Genomic DNA, 21,766 nt, shown 5'->3' with positions numbered 1-21,766 from the left:
AATAATTAAGAGACATTCCCATTGAGAAAGGGAGAAATGGAAGGGAAAGGGCCTTCAATTCCAAGCAATCTTGAAATCCAGCGAGGCAGAACCATTAAGTTTCAAGGCCTAGAAATAGTCCTTTATGGCTCAGGACTCTGCCCTCTAAATCATTCTTTTTCATATTTTCAGCTGAGTTGTTTTATCATCCTGTTTCCTGTCTCTAGAATTTGGGGGTTTTGTACTCTCTCTGTCCTTTTCCATACAGTTGACCATGTTCTTGTTGGTGTATAATCTCAAGTACCTTGTGAATTTCTTGTATATGTTACAGGGATTCATTTGACTAATCGAATACTAGATGACATTTTCCACCAATATTGGCAAAACTTTTAAAAAATTAGAAATGTTGGAGCGTGAGAATGGAGAAACAGACCCTGTAGCCACACAGTGAGGGACTTAAATTGGTACAGAATTTGGGGGGTTGGTTTGGAATAGGCATTTTAAAAACATTTAAAATGCTTTTTTCTAGCTGTCCTATTTATAGAAAATTACCATAAAGAAGTAATCAAAGATGTGGGCACAGTTTTATCTTAAAAAACAAAAACCCTGTGGTATTTGTAAATGATGGCTTGTATGGGAGCCATTAAAAAGTATTATTTAACAAAAATAAGTCCTATTGAAAAGCATTACTCTCAGGGGAACTGCACAGTTCTGTCTTTAGTGTAGACATGTATAGTTCACATTATATTGCATAATATGCATGTTCGTATTTTCCCAGTTCTAAGATTCCATTAATTGTGACATACCCATATATTAACTTAGGGAAAATTTTTTCAGAGGCATTAAGATAAAGAGGAAGTATATATGAGATTATTTCCAGGATTACATGATTTACAGGTTACCTGTTTTCTTCTTTATACCTTTCATTATTATCCAGAATGACTGTCTTGAGCGTTTATTATTAAGGTGGTTATTTTTATTCTGTAGATCCTTTATTTATGGATTTACTTAAATTAATGACGGTTATAATTCAAAAAGGCACTAGACCGTGAAGGTCTAGAAAAGAATGAAATGTAGTAGTATGTGTTGTTTGAATCCTATGTCTGATTCCAACATGCTTTGAATGGGAACCTTTTTTTCTTTTTCACCTAAGAAGCTGAAAAGAGTGAAGACTCCTCAGGCACTGCAGGCCTCTCAGGCTTACACCGCACATACAGCCAGGACTGCAGCTTTAAGAACAGCATGTACCATGTTGGAGATTACGTCTACGTGGAGCCCGCGGAGGCCAGCCTGCAGCCACACATAGTCTGTATTGAGAGACTGTGGGAAGATTCTGCTGGTAAGTTCGTTTTAAATCAAAGGACAGATTGGTGACATGTAACTATTTTACTCCTCCTTGGGTCTCAAGGAAGAAAACTGTCACTCAGACAATAGTTGTTCTATAGTGTATCAGTAAATATAAGTAAGCACCCACTATATGAAAACATGGGATCTAGCACTCTTGGGCCAGTGAGTGGTACAATTGAGTCAAAAGAAATGCATCTTCTTGAAGGGAAGCTGAGATTCATTTGCTCCACTGGCGTTTATTAAAACCAGTCAGCCAAACTCTGGAGGATGGCAGAGACTCACAGGAACTAAAGGCTCACATTTTGCTTCTGGCAAAACCAGTCTGGTATAAATCACAAGTGAAGAATAAATTATAGAGAGACATGTGCCTTGGCTTAGAATTTGATTTAAAAAAGGTGTCCTAGAACAGTTTCCTTTACCTTAGGAGTTAATGAAGCCGGAAGCAGGCAGAAATGTGATCCAGGCAATCCAGTTCCCTCAGCTTTGCATCCCTTGCCCTGAGGGCTAACTGCGTCCTTTAGTATGCGGTATCTTTCTTAAGCATGCATCCCTGGCCGTGTCCTGGCCCCGGCAGAGTGGAGCAGCTCTCATCACCCTCCTCATCCGGTATATTACCTATCTATTCATGTGAGAGGGAGAGTAGCATTTTTTAGGCCTTCTTATACTTCATTATTTTCAAGTATCATTTCTTCTAAGATAATTATTTTAAGGACCTGTGGCTTAAAAAGCACATCGTTGGGTTCGGGCCATAAGAGAATAGATGGGGAATTTGCTCGTTTTGCAAAGAATGTGTGATTTCTGTTAATGGTAATTCTGTCTGTCTCTGTCTCTCTCTCTCTCTCTCTCTCTCTCTCTCTCTCTCTCTCCCTCCCTCCCTCCCTCCCTCCCTTTTTGTTTTTGAGGTGAAAAATGGTTGTATGGCTGTTGGTTTTATCGGCCAAATGAAACATTCCATCTGGCTACACGAAAATTTCTAGAAAAAGAAGTTTTTAAGAGTGACTATTACAATAAAGTTCCTGTTAGTAAAATTCTAGGAAAATGTGTGGTCATGTTTGTCAAGGTAAGAAACTCATTAGTTCCCAAAATACAAATCATTCCATGAAAATAAAATTTACGAACACGGAAAAATCAGTATTTACAAATTAGAAGCTCTGTTTTAAACCGTTTGATTTTTTTTTTTTTTTAACTGTATCTGTATGGCTGTGTGTAAAAGATTTGGGAAGAAATTAATCTGATCATGATGATGGAAGACCATTTGCTGCCTACATCATATAGTTGAATGCAGTTAGCTTAAAGCTTTTTTATACTGCGAGGTTAATTTTTGAGGATGACATTTTCTGAAAGATAATTTTCTGAAAACTGTCAGTATGCTCTTTTAGGTAATAAAGTATACTTTTTGTGTATCTATCTGATACAGGCACATTGACCCCTGCCCCAAAGCTTTCAAGAACGTTATAGCTGTATTATGAAATGTTAATATATTTTCAAAAGGGCTGTTGGTAAGCTAAATAAGCTAAAGGGTGTGGGGGCACCTGGGTGGCTCAGTCGGTTGAGCGTCCGACTTGGGCTCAGGTCATGATCTCATGGTCTGTGAGTTCGAGCCCCAAGTCGCGCTCTGTGCTGACAGCTCAGAGCCTGGAGCCTGCTTTGGATTCTGTGTCTCCCTCTTTCTCTGCCCCTCCCCCACCCATGCTCTGTCTCTCTCTGTCAAAAATAAAGTAAACGTTACAAAAAAGTTTTTTTAAATAAGCTAAAGGGTGTGTATTTAATAAGGCTATTTTGTAGCAAGAAATTGCTCCTACATCTCTAGCCATTTACTATTTGTGGTTAACTGTCAAAAAGTCTTAACAGTTTAGCTTTTGTTTGTTTGCTTGATTGATGTGTGGTTTTGGTTTTTATGGTTGACTGGTTTTCAGAATATTCACCTAACTTATTAATTTTATTATATCTCCCAGGAATACTTTAAATTATGCCCAGAAAACTTTCGAGATGAGGATGTTTTTGTCTGTGAATCACGGTATTCTGCCAAAACCAAATCTTTTAAGAAAATTAAACTGTGGACCATGCCTATCAGTTCAGTGAGGTTTGTCCCTCGGGATGTGCCCTTGCCTGTGGTCCGAGTGGCCTCTGTATTTGCAAATGCAGATAAAGGGGATGATGAGAAGAACACAGACAACTCAGAGGATAGTCGAACTGAAGACAGTTTTAACTTGGAAAAGGTATGTAGCTAAAAGCCACACAGAAAAGAATTTTACACTTCAAAATACCTATTCCAGAAAATAAATGAATAAAGCATTCAAAATCAGAATTAGAAAAAGAGCAACAACATAAAACCTTACATAAACAGAAAGAAGGGAACTATAAAAGAGACAGAAATTAATACTTAGAAAACAACAGTAGAACTGAAAAGTAAATCCAGGGGCACCTACTGGTTCAGTGAGTAGAGCATGAGACTCTTGATCTCAGGGTCATTAGTTTAAGTCCCCCGTTGGGCATGCAGCCTACTTTAAAAAAAATTAAATAGGAGCGCCTGGGTGGCTCAGTCGATTGACTTGATTTCAGCTCGTGTCGTGGTCTCAGGGTCATGGGATTGAGCCCCGTGTCAGGCTCCACACTAAGCACGGAGCCTGCTTGAGATTCGGTTTCTCCTCCTTTTCCCCTGTCTCCTGCTGGCTTACGTGCATGCATGCGTTCACGTCCTCTCTCCCTCTCCCTCCCTCTCTCAAATAATAAGGAAAGAAGTGAATCCAAGTGCTAATCATTTGACAAGTCCAGTGAAATAAATGACCAACTCTCCTAATAAAAAAAAGAAGAGAATTAAGCTCAGACATATAAATGTGGAAGAAATTTAAAGACTTGTAAATTTTGTTAATAAATTGAAATCCTGAATAAAATGAATAATTTCCTAGGACAATATAAATCACTAAAGTGGCATCAAGAAGAGGTGTAACACGTAAGTGGACAACAACAAGAAGAAATTTTTTTTAATGTCTTGAGAGCTAATCACAGAGTACTCAGATCAGATAATTCTGTAGGTGAGTTCTTTTAACCCTTTAAGAGACCTATAATTATACTATGGTTTAAATTCTTTCAGAGCATAGAAAATAAAACTTCCCAGTTATTTTACAAAACCAGAATAATCTTGATTTCAAAGCCTGACAAAATAAAACTGGAAAAGCTATAGTTCAGTCTAACTTACGAATATTAATGCAAAAAATACTCAGAGAGGGCACCTGGGTGGCACAGTCGGTTAAGTGTCCGTCCAACTTCAGCCAGGTCACGATCTCGAGGTCCGTGAGTTCGAGCCCCGCGTCAGGCTCTGGGCTGATGGCTCAGAGCCTGGAGCCTGTTTCCGATTCTGTGTCTCCCTCTCTCTCTGCCCCTCCCCCGTTCATGCTCTGTCTCTCTCTGTCCCAAAAATAAACAAACGTTGAAAAAAAAAAATACTCGGAGAAAATATATTTTTATAAATGAAATCAAATTAGTTATTTAAGAACAATATGACCAAGTAGGTGGAAGTTCATTCTACAAATGCAAGGATTGGTCAAAATTAGGAAAATTCAGTAAAACATTTCATTGCATTAATAGATCTAAGGAGAAATTATTTGATAAAGTACAGTAACTGTCTTCATTTATTTAAGTCTCTAGATGGATATTTCCTCAAAGTGATTTTTTAAAATTATATTTGTTTCTCACACCTAAACGTGCTTGCTCTACTATTATCTTTATTTTTCTGAAAGTAGCCAATGAAGACAAACAAAATAGTAAAAATATTGACAATAAAGAGGCAAAACTTTTTTTTACAGATAATGGGGGAGAAATTAAAGTTTTGAAAACCAAGAATTCAACAAATAGGAATTTCAAAGTCCATATACAAGTCAATAGCTTTCTTATATAAACAAAACAGTAATTCACAAGACTTTTGAAAGTAAGATAAAAATGTTGAATACACTTTAGCAGCTGTTAGGAAAGTCATGTAGAAGAAAATATCTGATTCATCTTAACAACAAGATACATTAAGAAATAATCTTGGGGGCGCTGCTGGGTGGCTCAGTTGGGTGTCTGACTCTTGATTTCGGCTCAGGTCATGATCTCACGGTTTGTGAGTTCAAGCCCCATATCAGGCTCTGTGCTGACAGTGGGAAGCCTGCTTGGGATTCTCTCTCTGCCCCTCCCCGCTCCACTCTGTCTCTCTGTCTCTCTCTCTCTCTCTAGACAAACAGACAAACAAACAACAACAAAAAAGAAATAACCTTAAAAGGAATATATGGAACCTATGGGAAGAGAAACAGTCTATGGACATGAAAGACTTGTTTTTGGAACCTGACAGAATTATGCTGGCATTCTTAATGAAGGGGTAAACATGTTAGTTACCAGGAAAAGAAGGGAGAAAAGTAATCAAAGTGCTTTGCCCTGCTAAATATTATTGTATTTTATAAAACAACATTTTAAAAAAATTGGGATAGTAGCTCAGGACCAGTCAGTGGAAGGAATAGGCTTTTCACAACTAAAATCTAGAATATAAAGGTAGGATTTTAAATCAGCAGGAGAGGATGGAATCAAATGATACTGGAAAAACTGGTAGCCATTTGAAAATAAAAGAAAAAGAAGAAGAAAGGAAAAAACCCACCTGAATTCTCTCTTGATATTCCACAAAGATAAAAAAACAAAAAAACAGAGTACTAGTTGCTAACATAAGCATATTTACTATTATTTACCTATATTCTTTTATGTACATATGTATGTATTTATAAGCTTGGAATGGGTCCATTCTATACATGATATAAAATCCAGTATCCATAAAAGGGGGGGGCGCATTTTATCAGTGTACAATGGAAAATATCCATTAGTTTAATAAAAGAGTCTAAGGACTGCCATTTTTAACACAATGAGCTCTTGGAAACCTAGGGAAAAAGCTACACTAGAAAAATAGGCAAAGGACCAAATAGATGATTTGTAAGAGGGAAGACAGCCAAAAAGGTAAAATGTTTTTAAATGCCTGGCAGATTGGCAGGAGTTCTAAAGACTGCTAATACTGGGCACACCTGATGTGGGTGTGGGCAGCACACTTCTCTCCCATCCATGGCATTCCCTTTGACCCTACAGTTTGATGCCAGGGAATGTGTTCCAACTCAGTACTCAGGCGCACCAAAGGGTTGTCTACAAGGAGTGACATCAGTGTTACCTGTAAAGCAAAACCCTTGGCCAAACTCAAATGCCATGAATAGGAATTGAGTAAGTTGTCATACATCCATAGCATGCCAGCTGTACGGCCAGTGAAAGCAGTGAAGTAGGTTTATAATATGTCACGTGGAAAATTTTCCAAGTCCTATGGTAGGAGGATGTTCATGATTAACAGGCAGCAGAAAGGGATGCAGTTCCATCATTATTCAAAACAAAGAAAAATGTATATTTACATACATGAATGAGAAAATGAAAACAGCATGTAACACTGCTGTGTGCTAAACTAGGTGCTTATCTCTGGAGTTGGATCACAGAAGATTGTTTTTAAGTTTTACATGCTGTAATGTTGACTTGTTGCCAATGAATGTACTTCTTTTATATAATCAAGAAAGATAAAACTTTTATATTGTTAACATAAAAACTGGAAAATATTGAATTCTTTGAGTCCATTTCAGTGTCCTAACAGTTTTACAAGAGAAAGGGAGCCTGGGAAGGAACATGATATTTTTTACACTTTACCAGTATGTCTGGGAATTGTAGAGACGTTAATTATGAAAGAATAAATACCAAAGGAAGCCAGTGTGGGAATAACATAGATTTCTTCTTTTTCTTTTTTTTTTAAATTAATTAATTTTTAAATTTACGTCCAAGTTAGCAATTTTTTCTTAGAATTCATAAGTCCCCAGGGTCCTCTCTGTGCACACATTTTTTTTTTTTTTTCCTGTTCTTGTCTCCTATCTATTTTAATGCTGCCTGGCCAAAACAGGTCATTCCTGGAACTTTTTAAAAGAATACCTTCAGCAGGTAGAGCATGCAGCTCTCAGTCTTGGGATTGTGAGGTCAAGCCCCACATTGGGCGGGAAGATGACTTTACAAAAAAAAAAAAGAAAAGAAAAGAACTTCAGAACAGACCATACCTGAAAGAAAAAGTTATTCTTACTCTCAGGGGTCACTTTATAGCTCCCTTTCCTGCAGGTGTCCCTCATCCAGCACGTCTCATTCTTAAGGGTTTTCCAGGAGGAGCATTTAGATTGCACATTTATAGTTGTGAAGAAAGAAGCAAACCGTTTGGACCTTCTGAAAGAGAGATTTTTGTTTGAAGTTTCAGATACTCTCGGGGAGGTGCAGTAGAAAACTTGGGGGTTCTGGGGTTTCCTCGAAGAGCTTTTATATGTTTTGAAATTAATATGTTTACAACACCTCGTGCTGTGCCCACTATCTGCATCAGATCAGAACTTGTTTTTCTTTTTTTCCCCTTTTCTGCCAACACTATAAAACAATAATAATGTTTGTTAAAGCGCTTTTCATAAGTCAGGCATTGCTCTGTGTAGTTAATGGGGAGAATATCCTTAAAGCTTCCTAACAATCCCATGTAATAGGCACACTGTCTTCATTTTCCAGCTGAGGAAACTAAGGCCTAAGAGGTCAAGTAATTTGCCTAATGTCACAGTAGCCAGTAGGTGACAGACCTTGTAATTTATTAAAAAATTGAGAGTATGTGTTTGTATCACAGAGGCTATACTATTCCTTTGCATGCTAGAATAAAGCAAAATGATCATTTTAAATCTATCAGCTGTTAATGCTAAGACATTGAGAGCTCAGTAAATGTGGTGAAGAGGAAGCTTATGCAGTATTTGCTCCTTATCCTCCATGGCAACGCATGAGTGAGGCTGCTCCTGAATGCTGCTAAGTCCTCTCCGGTGCTCTTTTTGCACTGGACTAGGGGAATAAAAGCATCTTGGAGTAACATTTTGTGAAACTTAACTAGAAATTTAAAATAAATGCATTATTTGAGAAGACTTAGTTTGGTTTCAGTGCCCTAATCTTTTGGTTTCTGGTCTTCATCAAAACTTCTATTTATGCTTATTTTTGTCTTCTAAGTTAATATGATGGAAAGTCAACTTTCCTTTCTTACCTTCTCTGTCTACTCCTTGATTGTGAGCTGCCTCTCTTCAACCAGTTTCCTTTACCACAGGAGAAAGAAGATGTCCCTGTGGAAATGTCAAACGGTGAGCCAGGTTGCCACTACTTTGAGCAGCTCCGTTACAATGACATGTGGCTGAAGGTTGGTGACTGTGTCTTCATCAAGTCCCATGGCCTGGTGCGCCCACGTGTGGGCAGGTGAGTGTTACTGAAGCAGCGAAGATGTAGTTGGGTCGGAGAGATTTGGAGCAAGTGGAAATTCATCACTCTTTAGGATGAAGACACAAGTCATCATCAACCCCCCCCCCACACACACCCTGCAATCCTGTTAACTTCCCCAGCTTCCTTGCACACCCTTGCCCTGTTTTGTCTCTAGCCATGCTTCTTTAAATTCCTCTTGTGAGCTTTTTTTTTCTTCTCTTACCATTTACTCAATTCTCAACCCAGAAATCTCCCTGCCCACCTCACATGATGAACTCCCTTTAGCTTCAATTTAAGATGACACTTCCTTAAGGAAGCTTCTCCTGTACCCTCCAGACTGGATTAGGTGTCCTTGTATTCTCAGAGCACTTGTCATGTTATTTTACTGTCAGGTTTCCATACCAGACTGCAAATGCCCTGACAGTAGGGTCCCTGTCTTTAAGCTCACCTTTGTCTTCCCTGCTTCAAGCATACAGTTCATGAAACATAGTAAGGGCTCAGATATTGGTTGAACAAGTAAATGGATGGAAGAGTGTTTGCATGGCATAAAATAGCAGTGACGGAGTCAGGTACAGAATCGGGCAGTAGAGGATAGTGGTTAAGAGTAGTAGTTGGTTCCAAGAGATCCTGGTGTAAGTCCAGCCCTGCTAGCTTCATGTCCTTAGGCAAATGATTTACTTCCCTGAGCTTCAGTTTCCTCATTCCATTTTTTCCTCATTCAGTAATCATTTATTACAAACCTATTTGCCAGGCTCTGAAGCTACATTAGTGAATAAAACAAACATTCTTAGTGCCCGGGATCTTTGTTCCAGTGGGAAGACAAACAGTAATCATGAATAAGTAAAGTGTAAGGTACATTAAGTCATGAAAAAATAAGAGTATGAGAACACTCAGGAATGCCGTGGTCACAGTGAGGAGGTGCAAAAGTTTAAGTAGGGTGATGTATATAGGCCTCACTGAGAGTTAATAGTTGAGTCAACGAAGAAACTGAGTGAGTAATGTGAATATCCGGGGGGAAAGCTTTCCGGGAAGTGAGAACAGCCAAGATAAAGACCTGAGAGAGAAGCGTTCCTGGCCTGTCAAATCAGGAGAGTTTGTTACAGGGGGAGTAAGCAGTGCATTGAGTTAGATAGGAGATGAAGGCCACGGCATACAATGCAACCCTTGTGGACCTCAGAGACTGATGTAGGCACTTGGGCTTTTACTGAATTAAAAAGAGTACCATTGGATTCTTTTAAGCATCAGTGTGACAGCTGAATTAGTTCTTAGCAAGATTGCTCTGCCTACTGGTTGTTGAGAATAGACTTAAAAGGATCAAAGAGAAGCAAGGAGATCTGCTAGAAGGCTGGCTGTTGCAGTAATCCAGGCAGCAAACGATGATGGCTCAGACCAGTAGTCAGACCCTGTTTTAAAAGGTTGAGTTAATAGGATTTCTGATAAATGGGATGTGGGGTCTGAGAGAGAGAAAAGAGTCAAGGGTGACTTCTGTCTCTTGTCTTGAGGAACTGGAAGGTGGAGTTACCAGTAACTGAGATGAGGATACTGCTTCTTGTTAGGAACCACAAGACATTGGAGACCATAATACCAAGCTGGTGGGGTGGTTGTGAGGAATGATACAGTACCTGGCACATAGCAGTCACATGTGAATTTTTATTTTTTTCTAGGGAGATAGTATCTGGCTTTGGTCAGATTCTCAAGGGGTGAAGGGCTCTTATATCTTGGCACTCAAAAGTCATGAACCAACCATTGCCTTACAGGAATATCTGCCATTCATGTGAGCTGACCCCAAATATCGATGGTTTGTGTGTGTATTTGGCTGACAAGTCCAATGACAGATGCTTAGTTTTGTTTCACCATGAGCATCTCAGGGAAAACACCTGGGAGATATGCCTTAGTATTGTGTTAAAATTGTTTTCCCCTTAGATAAGTAGCCAAATGTTTGTTTGTCTTTCTGAGTATCTTCTCCTGTGCTCAAAAAGGACGAAACATCAAGGAAATTGTCTTTTTATCAAAATAGTCAGTGAAACTTCTCTAAAATAGTAAATATCATTGAGGCGCCTGGGTGGCTCAGTGGGTTAAGCATCCCACTCTTAATTTCAGCTTAGGTCATGATCTCACAGTCGTGAGATGGACCCCATGTCAGGCTCCGTACTGGGTGTGGAGCCTGCTTAAGATTCTCTCTCCCTCTTCCCCTGCCCCTCCCTGACTCACGCTCATTCTCTCTCAAATTTTTATTTTTTTTAAATAGTAAATATCATTAGGTTTTTGGCTAGCAGAATTTTTGGTAGATTAATCCTTCCAGAATGAAACCTGTCAATTCATTTTAATGGAATTTCTCCATTTTTCCCCCAAGAATTGAAAAGGTATGGGTCCGAGATGGAGCTGCATATTTTTACGGCCCTATCTTCATTCACCCAGAAGAGACAGAACATGAGCCCACAAAAATGTTCTACAAAAAAGAAGTGTTTCTGAGTAATCTGGAAGAAACCTGCCCCATGACATGTATTCTGGGTACGTATTTCTGCCTTTTCATTTAATCACATTGATTCTGCTACAGTTGACTGAATACTCCTCCTGTGTTAGGCACTGGTCTAGGTGCTAGATATACAGCAGTAAACAGACCAGAGTCAGTAAGTAAATTAAAATTAAATCTCTAGAACATCAGGTAGTAATTAGAGCTCTGAATGAGAATAAGGCAGAGGAAGAGGATAGAGCAAAATGTTGAGGGGAGGTCTTGTAGGTAATGTGGTCACCAAAAGCATTTCTGATGGGTGACGTGAATAGAGCCCTGAAGGCAGTCAGGGAGAAAACCACCCAAATACAGGCATGCTTCGTTTCAGTGCGCTTTGCTTTATTGCCCTTCCCAGATGCTAGGTTTGTTACAGATTGAAGGTTTGCAGCAACCCTGTGTGGAGCAAGTCTGTTGGCGCCATTTTCCCAGCAGCATTTGCTCATTTCATGTTCCTGTGTCACATTTTGGTAACTCTCACAATATTTCAAACTTGATTGCTATTATATTTGAGATGCTACAATCTTATGATAAAACTTTAATGGACGAAGAATTGCTTGTTATGGAGGAGCAAAGAATGTGGTTTCTTGAGGCAAAATCTCCTGGTGAAGATGCTATGAAGGTTGTTGAAATGACAACAAAAGATTGTGAATATCACATAAACTTAGTTGATAATGCATCAGCAGGATTTGAGAGGATTAACTCCCAATTTTGAAAGAGGTTTATGGGTCAAACGCTATCAAATAACATCACGTGCTACTGAGAAATCATTTGTGAAAGGAAGAGTCCGCTGATGTTGCAAACTTCACTGTTGTCATATTTTAAGAAATTGCCACCGCTACCCCAGCCTTTAGCAAACACCATCCTGAGCAATCAGCAACCATCAACATTAAGGCAAGACCCTCTATCCCCAAAAAGATGGGGACACCTGGCTGGCTCAGTCGGTAGAGCATGTGATTTTTGATCTCGGGGTCATGAGTTTGAGCCCCATGTTGGGCGTAGAGTTTACTTAAAAAAAAAAAAAAAGATTAAAACTCACTGAAAGCTCAGATGATGGTTAGCATTTTGTGGCAATAAAGTGGTTTTTAATTACAGTATATATATTGTTTTTTTAGACTCAATACTATTGCACACCTAATAGACTACAGTATAATGTAAACATTACTTTTAATGGAAACCAGAAAATCATTTCAATCACTTTATTATATTTGCTTTATTGAGGTGATCTGGAGCTGAACCTGCAATATCTCTGAAGTGTGCCTGTGTCTGATATTTTACTCATTTTAGGCACAGCAAACATGAAATGCAAAGCCCTTAAGGCAAAGTAGCTGGGTATGGTTGAGATAACAGTAAGAAAGCCAGGTGGCTGGGGCACACCAGGAGGGTGTGGTAGAGAATGAGCCTCCTGAAGTGCCTGGGTGCACACTCACAGTAGGTCTACTAGATAGTGCTCAGATGGAGTTTGGAGCAGATGGGAAGTCCTGTCTGGGTGTGAGCAGAGCAGCTATGTGGGCCAGCATATGCACTGGAGGAGTCCCTGCAGCTGCAGGATGGGGAATGTGTAAGAATAAGGTAGGATTCGGGGGAAGGAGTTGAAAGACTTCTAGTCTCTTGGACTCTTAACCCTAGCAATGTTACTCTCCCTGATCCAGAAATGTGCAGGGCTCGTGCTGAGGTTTCCGTTCAGTCATCCTGAGTGTTCACACGCACTCTGCTGCTCAAACGTAGTTCTGTGCATCATATACTGTCATTATTTTCAGCTATTGCATTTCTTCCGGCCCAGAGTTAATACTACAGCTTACTTACAAACCAGCTACTCTCCATCTTTTGGAATAGTTTTCCAAATGATGTCAGTGAAAATAGTGAAGTAGGAAGATTTGAGGGCCATTCCCTCACAGAAACATGGAGAAAAGCCCAGAAAAGCTGTCAGAATCGACATTATTAGAACTCTGGAAAACAGCCAAACATCATTTGGAGTAATTCCTTTTTATAGACGCTTAGTAGAATTTGTTGCACTCTGTAGTTTATAAACCACATATCCAGGCTCTCACTTATTTCTCACCATGACCCCGTACTAAAGATGCTGTCATTCTCAGAAAATTGAAGTTACTGTCCAATACATGGCCAAAACTAAAACCTGGGTCTCTTCACTTCTACTTCTGTACTGGTGTTTGGAACGCTTTTGAGAGTGAAAAGAGGTGCTAGTATTATTAGGCAGGATACCAGGAAAACAGTGAGATGTATGGTTACTTCATCTTGAGATGATGCATTCCCCAAAAGGAAATGGATCTAGTGGTCACAAAATGGGATTTCAGCCCGGCTTGTGCATTTCTCATCTTCTGTAATGTAGACCTGATGGGCATATTTCACTCAGGAGACAGTACTGTTTTGCTAACTAATGCTTTTTGTTCATTGCCTTCAGTAACTTAAATAGTAATCAGACAGCCACAGAGAAGTTGCTTTTAGGAATGAACATGGCCACACCTGACAGAAAGTGCCTCCAGCCTAGGCACTTGGATCATAAAATTTCCAGGAACCTGGGTTTCTGAAACATGTCAATTCCTAATTTATTTGCCAGTTCTGTTTTCTTCATAGTAGGTTTTTTTAATGCTGCATTAACTGAAAAACTGTTCTTACTAAGGTAAGAAAATTAAAAGGTTTTTAAAAATTAGAAAGGAAAAATTAAAAGAATTAGGTTTTGCAAAGAGATTATTAGGTACATAGAAAATTGAAAGGGTATTTGGATAAACTATTAGAATTAATTAATGAGAGGTGCCTGGGTGGCTCAGTTGATTAAACATCCGACTCTTGGTTTTGGCTCAGGTCATGATCTGCTTCGGGTTCTCTCTCTCTCCCTTTCTGCCCCTCTCCCACTCATGTGCAGTCTCTCTCTCTCAAACATTTAGAATTAATAAATGAAAATACCAAGATTATCTATACTTTTATTTGTGGCCAATGAACAGAAAGTTGAAGTTTAAAAATACACCATTTATGTTACATACCTAGGAATAAATATTTTAAAAAGTTGTATAAGACTATGGATATAGTCTCCCTCTCTTTCTGCCCCTCTCCCATTTGTGCTCTCTCACTCTCAAAAATAAACATTAAAAAAAAGAAAAAATTTTAAAAAAAGATGTATAAGACTTCTACACACACACACACACACACACACACACACACACACACACACACAAAACCCTCTGAGGAAATGATTGAATGAAATCAAAAAAGACCTAAATTAATGAAGTGATTCATCATGTGTATAGCTGTAAGTTCAGTATTATAAATTATTTTTATAATGTTTATTTATTTTTGAAAGAGACCAGGCATGAACAGGGAAGGAGCAGAGACGGGGGAGACACAGAATCCAAAGCAGGCTCCAGGCTCCAAGCTTTCAGCACAGAGCCCGACACAGGGCTTGAACTCACAAACCGTGGTATCATGACCTGAGCCGAAGTCAAACGCTTAACCCACTGAGCCACCCTGGGCGCTCCAAAAGTTCAGTATTAAAAGAAGTCATTTTCTCCCATATCGATCTATCTAATTCATTGTAGTTCCAGTCAGAATCCAGCAGGTTTTTATCAGTTTTGTATGCTTTGTTAAATGAAGCTTCCTGGGGCACCTGGGTGGCTCAGTCGGTTGAGAGTCCGACTTCGGCTCAGGTCATGATCTCGCGGTTCAGTAGTTTGAGCCCCATTGGGCTCTGTGCTGGCAGCTTGGAGCCTGGAGCCTGCTTTGGATTCTGTGTCTCCATGTCTCTCTGTCCCTCCCTTGCTCATTCTCTTTCTCTCTCTCTCTCTCTGAAATATAAAATAAAACATTAAAAAAATTTTTTTTTTAATGAAGCTTTCTAAGCTTTTATCTTTTCCATGTCTTCTGAAGGCCTGGGAGGAAGCCCAGGTCAGGGCACAGAGAGACCACATCCATTCCAGGGCTACCAGTCAATTTTACTCTTTAGCTATGAGCACAATTCTTACCTTTTCCAAATCTCTCTTTTTCCTTCTGTGAAATATGGAAAATGGTAACTATGCCTCCTCTGAATTGAAAAGGCTTTGGATTGTGTAAGTCAAGTGCTGTAAGTCAGAGGCAGTGATAATAATTATAGCTATTTTCAGCTTCTAAAATGTTTCTGACCTGTTTTTCCATGTTTTAGCTATTTTGCATGTAAATGTTTAATAAGTTATTATCTATGAACACTCCTGTTAAAGTCAAGAGCAAAATCAGGGTGTTCTTATCATTGTTATTTAACTGTGTTGTGGAGGTACTAGCCAGCACAGTTAAAAGTAAGAAACAAAATCTACAGTGAGGTGATAATTCAGGAGGATCAACTAGGAATTACTCCATAATAGGAGAAGATGGGGGGTTCACAGGTGGCTCAGTTGGTTAAGCATCTGACTCTTGATTTCTGTTCAGGTCATGATCTCACCGTTGTGAGATCGAGCCCCACATGGGGCTCTGCACTGACAGTCTAGAACCTGCTTGGGATTCTCTCTCTCTCCGTCTCTCTCTGCCCTCCCCTTCACACTCTCTCGTTCAAAATAAATTAACGTTTAGAAGAAGAAAAAATGTGGTGTACCTGGGTGGCTCATTTGGTTAAGTGTCTGACTTCAGCTCAGGTCATGATCTCACAGTCCATGAGTTTGAACCCTGCGTCAGGATCTGTACTGACAGCTCAGAGCCTGGAGCCTGCTTTGGATCTGTGTCTTTCTCCTCCCCTCCCCTGCTCATGCTCTGTCTTTCTCTCTCTCAAAAATAAACATAAAAATATTAAATTAGGGGCACCTGGGCGGCTCAGTTGGTTAGGCGTCCGACTTCAGCTCAGGTCATGATCTCACGGTCTGTGGGTTCGAGCCCCGCCTCCGGCTCTGTGCTGACAGCTCAGAGCCTGGAGCCTGCTTCGGATTCTGTGTCTCCCTCTCTCTCTGCCCCTCCCCAACTCATGCTCCATCTCTCTCTGTCTCAAAAATAAATAAACATTTGAAAAAAAAATAGTTTAAAAAAATTAAAAGAGAAGGAAGGTAAGATTGAGTATAACATGGATAACAAAGCAACTGCCTTAAGAGATTGAATAATAATAAAAAGATAAAACACGGGATAAATTTAACAAGATACATGCCACATCTGTATAAAGAAAGTTTAAAAAAATTTTTTTTCAACGTTTATTTATTTTTGGGACAGAGAGAGACAGAGCATGAACGGGGGAGGGGCAGAGAGAGAGAGAGGGAGACACAGAATCGGAAACAGGCTCCAGGCTCTGAGCCATCAGCCCAGAGCTGGACGCGGGGCTCGAACTCAAGGACCGCGAGATCGTGACCTGGCTGAAGTTGGACGCTTAACCGACTGCGCCACCCAGGCGCCCCTGTATAAAGAAAGTTTTTAAATGCTGCTTTTAATGCATTTAAAAGGGAGTGCTTGAACAAATTGAAAAGCATACCGTGTAATTGAATGAGAAGTCTCAACATCATAGAGATGTTCATTCTCACTAAGTTAATCTTTAATGTGGTTCCAGTATATGTACCAATGGGAATTTTCTTGTGAGGAATTTGGGACTTAAATAAACTGATGTTTAAAATAATGGGGTGCCTGGGTGGCTCAGTTGGTTAAGCATTGACTCTTGATTTTGGCTCCGGTCAAGCCCTATTTCCGGCTCCACACTGATGGTGCAAAGCATGCTTGGAATTCTTTCTCTCTCTGCCCCACCCCCAAAATAAATAAACTTAAAAAAAAAATCTCAAATAGAAGCAAAAATCAGGAAAATATGAAAAGTATAATAGGGGGTGAGGGTCTGTCCTGATCAGATATTAAAATATTAAAATTATTTATATGATATAAATACACAGATTCTTTGAACAGAATAGAAAGTTTAGCAGTAGAATCAAATATAAATTAACTTATGATAAAGGTGACATCCCAGGTAAGGGGGAAAAGATGGATTTTTCTGTTAAGTGGTATTTGGAAAGAGCATAGACATTTGGAAAAAATAAACTTGTATTCATCCCTCACATCAACTGCAGAATAAATTTCCAGATGAATTACAGGTTTAAATGAACATAAAGTGAAACAGCAAAGATACCAAAAGAAATGATGGGAAAGAAATTTTGATAACCTTTGGCATAAACCTAGAACCCATACAGAAAAACAGGGATAAATTGGACTATGTAAAAGTTGAAAATGTTCGCATAACCAAAACAGGCAGAAACAAAGATAAATGACAACTTTTAGGAAAATACTTGCAATGTATGTAATACATAAAGATCAAATTTCCTTCACATATGAAGAACTTGTATAAAACCTTTAGAAAAAAATCAACATGGGGCACCTGGGTGGCTCAGTCTCTCGAGCATCCAACTCTTGATTTCAGCTTTTCAGCTCAGGTCATGATCCCAGGGTCATAGGATCGAGCCCTGCATTAAGATCTGCACTGAGCATGGAGCCTGCTTGGGAATCAGTCAGTCAATCTCTCTCTCTCTCTCTCTCTCTCTCTCCCTCCCTCCCTCCCTCCCTCCCTCTCCCCCCCACCCCCCGTCCTTCTCCCCCCGCTCATGCCCACTCTTTTTGTCAAAATAAAAATAAAAAATAGAAAACATCAACACTGAACAGAAAAATGGGCAAAGGATAAGAATAGACAGAAGTTACAGTGTTTCTTAAATGAAAATATGCCCAACCTCAGCCATTAGAGAAATAAACGTACCCAGATGTTCTTTTTCTTTATTTTAATTACCTACCAGATTGTCAAAATTTCCAGTATTAACTAGTTGACAAGAACATAGGGAAGTGGCATTTACCTACTTTGTGGTGGGTTTATGAATTAGCACAACTTTTATGGAAGGTAATTTGATTATACCTGTAAAAATTACAGTGCCCATACCTTTGACCCAGGTTGTATACTTTTAGAAGTTTGTACCTCAGATATACTCACACATGTACAAATTGATATATGTGTTAAATTATTTATATCAGCATTATTTGTTTCAGTGGGAGAGCAAAAAATTGGAAATAGCCTAAATGTCCATCAAAAGGGAATTAGTTCAATAAATATGTTAACACCAGCAGTGATACTCAAGATACATTATTTTACAACAAAATTTAGTTGTAAAATAATGTAAGTGATATGCTACCATTTTTTAATTGTAAAATACATAACATAAAATGGAGTTTTTTAATCATTTCTAAGTGTACAATTCATTGACCTTAAGTCCCATGACAATATTGTGCAACCGTCACTATTCATTTCTAGAACTTGTCACCTTCCCAAGTAGAAACTTGCTACCCGACAAGCTGTAACTACTCACTGCTCCCAGTCCTTGGTAATATCTGTTCTACTTTCTGTCTCTATGATTTTTGTCTATTTTGTCTATAGTGAAATGATGTGCTGTTTGCCTTTTTGTGTCTGGCTTTTTTTGCTTAGTATTATGTTTCAAGGTTCATCCATGGTGCAGCATTATCAGAATTTTATTCCCTTTTATGGCTGAATAATATTCCATTGATGTATACATAACATTTTGTTTATTCACTCATCTGTAGATGGACATTTGGGTAGTTTCTACCTTTTGGCTGTTGTGAATAATGCTGCTGTGAACATTGGTGTATGAGTATCTAATTGAGTTCTTGCTTTCAGTTCTTTTGGGTATTTACCTAGAAGTAGAATTGCTGGATCATACAGCAGCCCTGTTTAACTTTTTGAGAAACTGCCATGCAGTTTTCCACAGAAGTTGTAGCCGTTTACAGTCCCATCAGCAATGCGTAAGGATTCCAATTTCTCCACATCCTTGCCCACGCTTGTTATTTTCATTTTTTTGTGGGTTTATGGGGAAATGTCTGTTCAGATCCTTTGCCTGTTTTTTAATTAGGTTATTTGTCTGGTTATTGTTGAGCTGTAGGAGTTCTTCGTATGTTCTGGGTATTAGACTTACACCAGAGACACGATTTACACATATTTTCTTCTGTGGGTTGCCTTTTCACTTTCTTGATAGTGGGCTCTGAAGCACAAAAGGTTTTCATTTCGATGAAGTCCGGTTTATTTTCTTTGCTTGCTTGTGATTTTGATGTCACATCTGCCTAATAGAAGGTCATAAAGATTTACACCTATATTTTCTTCTAAGAGTTTTATAGTTGGAGCTCTTATGTTTGGGTCTTTGATCCATTTTGAAGTTACATTTTGCATATGGTGTGAGGTAAGGTTCAGAGTCGACTCTTCTGCATGTAGAAATTCACTTGTGCCAGTGTTAACATGACTCTTTTCTCCCCATCAAATTGTCTTGGCACCCTTGGGGTACCTGGGCGCCTCAGTCAGTTAAGCATCCAACTTCGGCTCAGGTCATGATCTCATGGTTCATGGGTTTGAGCCCCGCATCGGGCTCTGCTGACAGATCAGAGCCTAGGGCCTGCAGCCTCTCAAAACTAAACAAACGTTAGAAACAAAAAAAAAATTGTCTTGGCGCCCTTGTAAAAAATCAGTTTCTTGTAGGCGGTGCCTAGGTGTCTCAGTCGGTTAAGCATCCAACTTCAGCTTAGGTCATGATCTTTCATGGTTTGTGAGCTCAAGCTCCACATCAGGCCCTGAGCTGACAGGGCAGAGCCTGCTTTGGATCCTCTGTCTCCCTCTCTCTCTCCCCCTTTTCTGCTCATAACTCGTGCACTCCCCCTCCCCACCTCTCTCTCTCAAAAATAAGCATTAAAAAAAAAAATCAGTTGCTTGTAAAAACCCAACTGTGTAGGTTTGTTTCTAGACTTGTAACTCTATTCTGTTGATCTGCGTGTCTATTTTTATGCCTGTGTACACCTTTTAAATCTTCTGACTTTTGAGTCATGCGAACATACATTCAAAAATAACAAAATTTTAAAATGATTGTTAGCTATGACCACAATTTACTCCTTTAATTTCCCTCCAATTTGCCTTTCAGGAAAGTGCGCTGTGTTGTCATTCAAGGACTTCCTCTCCTGCAGACCAACTGAAATACCAGAAAATGACATTCTGCTTTGTGAGAGCCGCTACAACGAGAGTGACAAGCAGATGAAGAAATTCAAAGGACTGAAGAGGTTTTCGCTGTCTGCTAAAGTGGTAGATGATGAAATTTATTACTTCAGGTAAAGCTTGAAAAACTTCAACTCCCGATAGGAAAATTGATACCCAAATAGTATAGCCCATGATGGTTTTTTGTTTGTTTTTCTTATTCTTAAACTAGAGCTGTGTACATTTCAAATAGAAAATATTAATTCAGCTAAAAATTAAAGGAAAATCCTCATTGTCGAGATGTAATAACTGCCCTTGGCATAGACTCCAGTAATTGTAATTTGGAAGCAGAAATCCTTCGTTCTGGTTTATAGCCTATCTATTAGGAGATCTTGCCTAGTTCCACAGTATGAAAATTCTCTTCACTGTATTATATAGGCAACTAGATCTCAACTTTGGATCCAGTTTTGTGGATTTTGGGTGGATTTTCAGCAGAATTCTTTGAAAAACAAACGTCTATAAATAGGGGTGACTTTATAAATACCCATTTAAATTCTTTCCTTTGCTGACTTAGAACATACATTGCAGATTGCAGGAAGTCTTTTCTAAATATTAAGGCAGAGCATTGCTTTCTGACCAATCCTGGAGTGGTATTTGGTGATTGTTTTCTTTTTTTTTAATTTCACTGCTTTTAGAAAACCAATAGTTCCTCAGAAGGAGCCCTCACCTCTGTTGGAAAAGAAGATCCAGTTGCTAGAAGCTAAATTTGCTGAGTTAGAAGGTGGAGATGATGATATTGAAGAGATGGGGGAAGAAGATAGTGAGGTCATTGAACCTCCTTCTCTGCCTCAGCTTCAGACCCCACTGGCCAGTGAGCTGGATCTCATGCCCTACACACCCCCACAGGTGATGGTGACAAGTTCCTGTTACTTGTCTTTCTCTCAGCTTTGGTTCATAGCACACTCAAGCCGAAGGAAGGAGATACCCAGCCCTCACATATGTGAGCTTCAACCTAGAATTATGCAGGAAGGAACAAATTTTTTTTCTTTCTTGATGCCACAAAGAATTTTAAATTTCATACCGTTTTAAACTTTGCATAGATAGCTATTTTTAATGGCATGTTAAGTTAGAAAGCTCTGCCTACCTGTGTTGAAGGTGAGCAGTGAGGAGCAGCATCGCCCTGTGACTTTAGCCTTTCCTGCCCATATCTTTCTTGTCTCTCCTCCTTCAGGCCCTTATCTGGGTCAAAGTGATCCCTGGTGGTATTTTTTTTCTCATTCAGAATTTTCCCAAGACATAATTGTGAGGTCACCATTACAGATTACAGTCATGGAATTCAGAGAAACTTTCATTTATTTCTTAAATGGTAAGAGGCAAGGAAGAACTGTTTTGACCAAGAAAATGACCAGCTATAAACTAAACGTGTCTGCAAAATAATAATAACTATTGAATCACATGTTCCTGGCTTCCAGAAACCTTGAGCAGTTGACCAGATGCAGTGTTCTGATGCACTATAAGAGCTTTCTGTCTTACAGTCTACCCCAAAGTCTGCCAAAGGCAGTGCAAAGAAGGAAGGCTCCAAACGGAAAATCAACATGAGTGGCTACATCCTGTTCAGCAGTGAGATGAGAGCTGTGATTAAGGCCCAGCATCCAGACTACTCTTTTGGG

The 21,766-nt window shown here is 39.3% G+C and overlaps 1 protein-coding gene across 47 annotated transcripts in view; it reads left to right on the top strand.

The window, feature by feature from the left end:
- Window positions 1-21,766, top strand: part of PBRM1 (polybromo 1) — a 116,882-nt gene that overhangs the window by 80,253 nt on the left and 14,863 nt on the right. For 42 of the 47 annotated variants that reach the window (XM_043587573.1, XM_043587588.1, XM_043587574.1 and 39 more), the window contains 8 exons: window positions 1,133-1,318; window positions 2,229-2,386; window positions 3,282-3,545; window positions 8,486-8,631; window positions 10,988-11,145; window positions 20,047-20,230; window positions 20,792-21,002; window positions 21,632-21,766. The exon at window positions 21,632-21,766 is cut by the window's right edge and continues 67 nt beyond it. In XM_043587573.1, coding sequence (XP_043443508.1) covers window positions 1,133-1,318; window positions 2,229-2,386; window positions 3,282-3,545; window positions 8,486-8,631; window positions 10,988-11,145; window positions 20,047-20,230; window positions 20,792-21,002; window positions 21,632-21,766 — 1,442 coding nt within the window. The remainder of the gene's footprint in view (window positions 1-1,132; window positions 1,319-2,228; window positions 2,387-3,281; window positions 3,546-8,485; window positions 8,632-10,987; window positions 11,146-20,046; window positions 20,231-20,791; window positions 21,003-21,631) is intronic. The other 5 variants (XM_043587571.1, XM_043587575.1, XM_043587591.1 and 2 more) reach the window with 1 other exon arrangement.

The sequence above is a fragment of the Prionailurus bengalensis genome, chromosome A2, assembly GCF_016509475.1.
Source record: "Prionailurus bengalensis isolate Pbe53 chromosome A2, Fcat_Pben_1.1_paternal_pri, whole genome shotgun sequence".
Taxonomy (NCBI): Eukaryota; Metazoa; Chordata; class Mammalia; order Carnivora; family Felidae; genus Prionailurus; species Prionailurus bengalensis.
The sequence above is the reverse complement of the archived record's forward strand: the minus strand, read 5'-3'. Positions and strand labels throughout refer to the sequence as shown.